The 6,959-nt window shown below is 40.6% G+C and overlaps 1 protein-coding gene across 1 annotated transcript in view; it reads right to left on the reverse strand.

Moving 5' to 3' along the window:
* Window positions 1–4,909, reverse strand: part of LOC107158233 (mas-related G-protein coupled receptor member X1-like) — a 13,791-nt gene extending 8,882 nt beyond the window's left edge. Inside the window, exon 1 of the mRNA XM_015504704.2 lies at window positions 4,698–4,909. Within this exon, the coding sequence (XP_015360190.2) occupies window positions 4,698–4,708 (11 nt within the window). The 5' untranslated portion in view covers window positions 4,709–4,909. The remainder of the gene's footprint in view (window positions 1–4,697) is intronic.
* Window positions 4,910–6,959: the final 2,050 nt, after the last annotated feature.

Raw genomic sequence — 6,959 nt, forward strand, 5'->3', positions numbered from 1 at the left:
AGTCTGGTGCTCATAAATTCTCTCAGCTTTAGATTGTCTGGGAATACCTTTATGTCTCCTTCATTTTCAAGCCTAGCTTTGATATGCATAGTATTCTTGGTCAGTAGTTCTCTTCCTTCAGGACTGTGAAAATCTCATCCTACTTCCTCTTGGCCTGTAAAGCTTTTTTTTCTGAGAAGTCTGCAGACAGATAAATTATAACACCCTTATGTGTTGCTTATTCCTTTCTTCTTATCCTTTGAGAATTCTATATTAGTCTTTAAGGTTTGAAAGCTTGATGGTCATGTCTTGGTGTATACATGGTTGAGTTGACTCTGATTCCTGACCTTTGACCTTGTGGTACTTGGGTATTTGTACCATCTCTATGTTTGGGTACTTTTTCATTTTTATCTGTTTGAATGATTTGTCTGTCCCCTTGGCCTTCTCATGTCCCTTTTGAATCCCAACAACGTAAAATATTATTCTCTAAGGCTATCCCAAAGCTCTCATGAATATTCATTCTCATTTCCCTTCATTTTTTGTTTTTGCTTTTTTTCTCCTTTAACTATGTCCTACCATACAGACTAACTTTGAGTTCACTGGTTTTGATTGTTTGATCTACCCTGCTATTTATGCCTTCTATTGTGTTTTAAAATTTTAAGTAGTGTACTTCTCAGCTCAAAGATTTGTTTCATTTTAAAAAAATCACTTCATTCTCTCTGTTCTCTGATTGAGTCTTGAATTGTTCCTCTGTGTTTTTTGAAGCTTGCTTGGTTTCCTTCATACACCCCACATTTGAATTATCTGTCCTACTTATCAGTTTGCAAATGTTGATTACCTTATGGTCATTGTCTGGAATTTTGTTTTGTTCATTAGGTGAGAATGAAAGTCCTGTATTTATTTATTTATTTATTTATTGGTACCTGAAATTGAACCAGAGGTCTTACGCATTCCAAGCACATACTCTACTCTCCGCCCTTCCTGACGGATTTTGATCCTTGGTGGCTTACATGGTCTGCATATTGAAGGGTTGAGTATTTATTCCAGTTTTTACAATCTGACACTATGCCCATCCTTCCAGAAATTCTAACTGACATACTTATTTTCTTTGAGTCTGTGGTTCATTTTTCTGTTTCATAACTAGATAATGCCCTCCTTCCAGGTTTGTGATTTTGTTGTTGGTGTTATTGCTGTTTCACCACTAGGGGGTAGTTAGTCCAAGTCCAAGCTTTCCCCAAAACCACAGTTGGTGTGTTCTTCTGAATGATCCAGGGGAGTGCCTAAAAGGTATAGTTTGTCTCCACAATATTCTGCCAGATGCCATGTAGGAACAGATAACTTATCTGGCCAACACTATGCAGTTTGGGATCAAGGACCTAGGAATTAAACCAGAGATTCTGCGTCTAATAGAAGAAAAAGTAGGCTTTAATCTTCATCATGTGGGCTTAGGCTCCAGCTTCCTTAATAAAACTCCTATAGCGCAAGAATTAAACCAAGAATCAATAAATGGGATGGAATCAAATTAAAAAGTTTCTTCTTACCAAAAGAAACCATCTGTGAGGTGAACAGAGAGCCTACATCCTGGGAGCAATTTTTTACCCCTCACACATCAGATAGAGCACTAATCTCTAGGTTATGTAAAGAACTCAAAAAGCTAAACATCGAAAAAACAAATACCCCAATCAAGAAATGGGCCAAGGATCTGAACAGACAATTCTCAGAAGATGATATACAATCAATCAACAAATATGTGAAAGAATACTCATCATCTCTAGCAATCAGAGAAATGAAAATCAAAACTACTCTAAGATTTCATCTCACTCCAGTCAGAATGGCAGCTATTATGAAGACAAACAACAATAAGTGTTGGTGAGGATGTGGGGAAAAAGGTACATTCATACATTGCTGGTGGGACTGCAAATTGGGGCAGCCAATCTTAAAAGCAGTATGAAGATTCCTTGGAAATCTGGGAATGGAACCACCATTTGATCCAGCTATCCCTCTCCTCGGACTATACCCAAAGGACTTAAAAACAGCATACTACAGGGACACAGCCACATCAATGTTTATAGCAGCACAATTCACAATAGCTACACTGTGGAGCCAACCTAGATGCCCTTCAGTGGATGAATGGATAAAAAAAATGTGGCATATATACACAATGGAATTTTAGTCAACAATAAAAGAATAAAATCCTAGCATTTTCAGGTAAATGGATGGCATTGGAGAAGATAATGCTAAGTGAAGTTAGCCAATCCCCAAAAAACAAATGCTGAATGTTTTCTCTGATATAAGGATGTTGACTCATAGTGGGGTAGGGAGGGGGAGCATGGGAGGAATAGATGAACTCTAGATAGGGAAAAGGGGAGGGAGGGAAAGGGAGGAGGCAGGGGATTAGCAAGGATGGTGGAATGTAATGGACATCATTATCCAAAGTACATGTATGAAAACATGAATTAGGTGTCAACCTACTTTATATACAGATAGAGATATGAAAAATTGTGGTATATATGTGTATTAAGAATTGTAATGCAAAAAAAGTACATGTATAAAGACATTAATTGGTGTGAACATACTTTATATACAAAGATATGAAAAATTGTGCTCTATATGTGTAATAAGAATTATAATGCATTCTGCTGTTGTGTATTAATAAATTCAATAAAAACCAAAACAAAACACTATGCAGTTTGGCACTGTGGGGTTCTCTCCAGCTCTGAGCATAACCATAGAGGACCAGCTCCAAGCTTCTGTTCTAAAACTTAGTTCCTACCTCCATTTTCTGCCCCCAGACAGAAAATTATTCATCCTTTGTTTGTATTGCCTAAATTGTGTGGCGATAGAGTGGGCCATCCTGTGGCCCTCTAATGCCACCATATTGGATCACACTTAGACTGCACAGCCTACTTAAAACAGTGCAGCACAGGTGTACACCAGGACCCATGCTGTCATAGGCTGCCTGCTGCTATATAGTAAAGTCAAGGCTGAGACCCATGCCAATATCCACAGGTGATTCTGGCCAGGACACAAGTCCAATCAACTGAGCCACTTGACTCTCTGTCTGGTAGCAGGGCAGGTCGACACATCTATCTATGGATACCTGCCTAAAGATAGGGGCTATAAGGATCTGCACAGTGATAGCTGTCACTGGCTCAACACTGAGTTCCAAGACAAGATCCTATGCTTACTACCTTTTGTTAATCCCCAGTGGATGGAGTTTTGCTTCCTTCTGTGCAGCCTGAGATTGGGGCAGGGGATAAAGGCAATCTTCCCTTGGCTGATTCTAAGCTGGGTCACACCTGAGTGTCATAGTTTCAAGGACCTTAAAAATCTTGAGGGTGTTCTCCAGGCCCACATTGAGACTTATGGTGATGTTGGCCAAAATAAAAGTCTGTTCCTGTCTGCCTGGGGCCAGGGCACGTCTACATTCTGTCTGCAATGTTTTGCCTGTCGACTTGGGCATTTAGGCTCTGCCTAGGTTTATGTTTCACTGTAGAGCATCTGGCACTGATTTCTGAGGTAAAGTCCTGTGCTTACTGTGCTGCCCTACCTCCTAGCAGGTGGAGTCTGCTGCATGATGTGTTACCTGACATTGAGGGAGGGTGGTTGGAGACAGTCCCTTGATCCCCTTGCTAATGAAGTCCAGAGAATCAGTTTTTGGATACTGGACTGGGGGCAGGGGCTGTGTGCTCTGTCGGGCAGGATGTTTGACTGTGATGGGCCTGGTATTGGGTTTCAAGTCTAAAGCCTGAACTTAAGTTCCTTTTCCTCTTTCAAGTGGTAGGCATTTTCTACACTCAGTTTGAAGGAAGTTTGATGTGGCTAACTCTTTCCTTCCTGCCTTCTTCAATGGGACTTTCTTTTTATTATACTAAAACCAGTCTCTTCTCTGGCTTCCTTAGCTCTTGTGAATGTACTTTGGTGAAGGAAGAGCTGTTTAAATTAGTATCTTTGTGGGAGATGATTACTTTCACCCTCACCATAACTAATTTTTATATGTATGATCTTTAAGTTCACTGAACTTTTAAATACGAGTTTTCTGATTTTTTTCTATGTCGCTTCTTAGACATCTCTTTGTTTAGCATCTTTTGTGTGAGCTTTGTGTTGGAGGTGTCATGATTTCCTGAGTCTTGGTAAGGTGTGTGTGTTTGTGTGTGTGTGTGTGTGTGCGCGATTTTATACATTTGTGTAGACAATCATATTTTTATTTTGACTGTTAGTGATGTTCTTTGGTAGGGGTAGACCTTCACTAATGGTTTAGCCTAGGTTTTGAATAGGCAGTTGCTACTGTCCCTGGGTGTGCAGAGCATACTCTCACTTTATCTATGTGACTGGAATAGTGCCTTTGCTCTAGGTTAAGTAGGTAGATGGTATTTTTCAAGACCACTGGCTGAGATCTGCCATCAGCTCAGCTATTGGAGGTGAACTACAATTGCCTCAGATGTTGCTGGACCATGGAATGGATTCCCTGGTCAGAAAATACAATCATTTGAGTCCATCAGTTGAAAAGTTTGCAGATGCCTTAAGGTTACATGCAAGAGGATGGACTCTAATTAATAGTCTTGGTTAGCAGCTTTGAATTCTCCACAGTAAAGCTTGAAAGCACCAAAGCCACCAGGAGGAAAGCTTCATGTGCTTTTCTCCTGTGGGCCTTACGGCTCCATGAACACTCCACCCAATGAGGACATGGACAGAGAGGAAAGACACAGCAGTCTTACCTTTCCTCCATTCTTCTTGCTGGATGTGGCAAGTTGGCCTGTGTTGAAAGGAAGAGCCTCCAGGATGGACAGTTGCTACAGGATAGCTCTCTGGCTGGAGAAGAAGTGCCTTCTGGAGCTGGAGGGAAGTTTGCTGCCTGCGTAAGTCTTATCGAGATACTGGACAGCCCAGTTTTTCCTGTGCAGAGACCTGCTGGGCAGTGAGAGTGTGAAGTCTGTTGCATCAGGTTCATCATGAGTGGTTTCTCAACACTTGATGTGGCACTACTCCTATCTACCCAACTCTTGCCTGTGCCCACCACTTCCTGCCCTCCTTCCTTTAAATGATTGCTGTGTTGGAGTCTAGCTGCCACCTGCCAAGCAATGCCAAGCAATATGAGCCATGTTGGAAGGCTTCCAACTAGGAAACTGCTTTGTTAAATCACTAATATGTGCATGTTTCCAACTCCTTTCTCCATGCCACAGAGTATATCAAATAAAAGGTGAATGGCTTCCTAAGCTCTATTTGTTAGAAGCAACATTGTGTTAGTGTTAGTTTTGTTATTTTATCTTTTATTAGTTTAGATTTTATTTTAGGGGCCTGGTTGTAACTCAGTGTTAAAGTACTTGCCTAGCATGTGTGGAGCTTGGGTTATTCCCAGCACCACAAAAAGAATGAAAGAAAGATTACATTTTTGAAGAGTAAATTTTTTGTTTCTATTTTTAAATTGGACTGTGTTAACAAGTTTATTAATCAGGGTTCTCTATGGGAACATAATGAACAAGAAATATAATTATAAAAAGAGGACTTATTAGGGTGGCTTAGGTGATCAGAAGCTGGATAGTTCACAATGTCTGTCTGCAGGCTGGAGAGCTGGAAGAATCAGTAGCTGCACAGTCCAAAAGGCGGAAACCCCAGAACAAGAAGGACCAACAGTGCTACCACAGTCTGAGACTTAAGTCTTCTAGAGAATCACTATCAGAGTCCACTTTGGAAGAGCAAAGAAGCAAGAGTTCGATATCTTCAGATGAATGTGCAGCAATCAAGAACCGGATCAAGAAGAATCAAGCTTGCATCAACTGCTGCTTCTTTTATTCCATTCAAGCCATCACCCAATTGGTCAGTGCTGCCCATACCTAGGAGGGTCTCCATTTCAGTTGGCTCTCCCACATGCCAATCATTCCTATACACACCCTCATTGACACACCCATAACCCTCTTTAACCTTGGCATCTGTTAATTCAATCAAGTTGACAATTCAAATTAACCATTACAGTTACACCCTTTGTCAACTTGATATCCAAATATGACTCTTTACATCATACTCAGTCTCCAAATAAACACAATAACAAGGTTATAATTCCACCTAACATGACTGTCCTTGCTACAACAGAATGCACTAGTTCTTTCCCCAGAATAAAAAAAAACAAAAACAAAAACATTACTGATGTTAAATCAGTCAATATTACATTACATGATGAATAACAGGAGAGTAATAATTATTTCCTCTTAGTGCATGTGAAAGTTTGCCCAAACATATTCTTAATGGAATAGGGAAGAATTATCTATGGCAATTATAATCCTCATTTCTATAACCGGTCATGTGGCTGTAGTTTGTATTTATGATACAAACTTCTTCAATTGAGCCAGTTTTTCATGCAATTTACTTGTGCCTTTGTATGCCCTCTACCTTCAGCAAGCACCTCAGCAGGTCTTGGCTCTTTATCTGGATGTGTGTCCCACACCTTCATTCCTGAAGAGTCTGAGACATTTGTCATCTTGTCTGATTGGGTTGTTGTAGTTTCTCATTGACCTTAATAATGGGACAAGGTAATACCAAGAGGCACCCTAAAAGATCTCCTGCATTCCAGGAGAATGTGTGTCCTTACCTGCATTGTGGAATAACAGTCCAATGTTTGCTTGGTAATCTGGATCAATCACCCCTGCCAGCACTATAACTCTCTTCTTAGCCTGCTGACTCAGAGGCATGAGGAGCCCAAGGAGGAATTCTTAACTTCCAGTTTAATGAAATCATTATTGTATCTCTAGGCAGAAGCATTCCTCCTTTTGGAACTAAGGCTAATAGGACTTTAGAGCATAGCTTGCAGGAACAGGAAGCAAAAACTTTGCTAGTGAGTTACTAGGGATAATGATGAGTGCACCATTCCTGTCTCCATCCCTTCATTCCTGGGCCCATGAATTCTAGCAATAAGAGAGATAGTACCAATAAGTAGATGCTGATTCAGAGTATAGACAGCCTTCTGAAGAACCTTGCCCCAGCTC

This window comes from Marmota marmota, unplaced genomic scaffold, assembly GCF_001458135.2.
Source record: "Marmota marmota marmota unplaced genomic scaffold, marMar, whole genome shotgun sequence".
Lineage (NCBI taxonomy): Eukaryota > Metazoa > Chordata > Mammalia > Rodentia > Sciuridae > Marmota > Marmota marmota.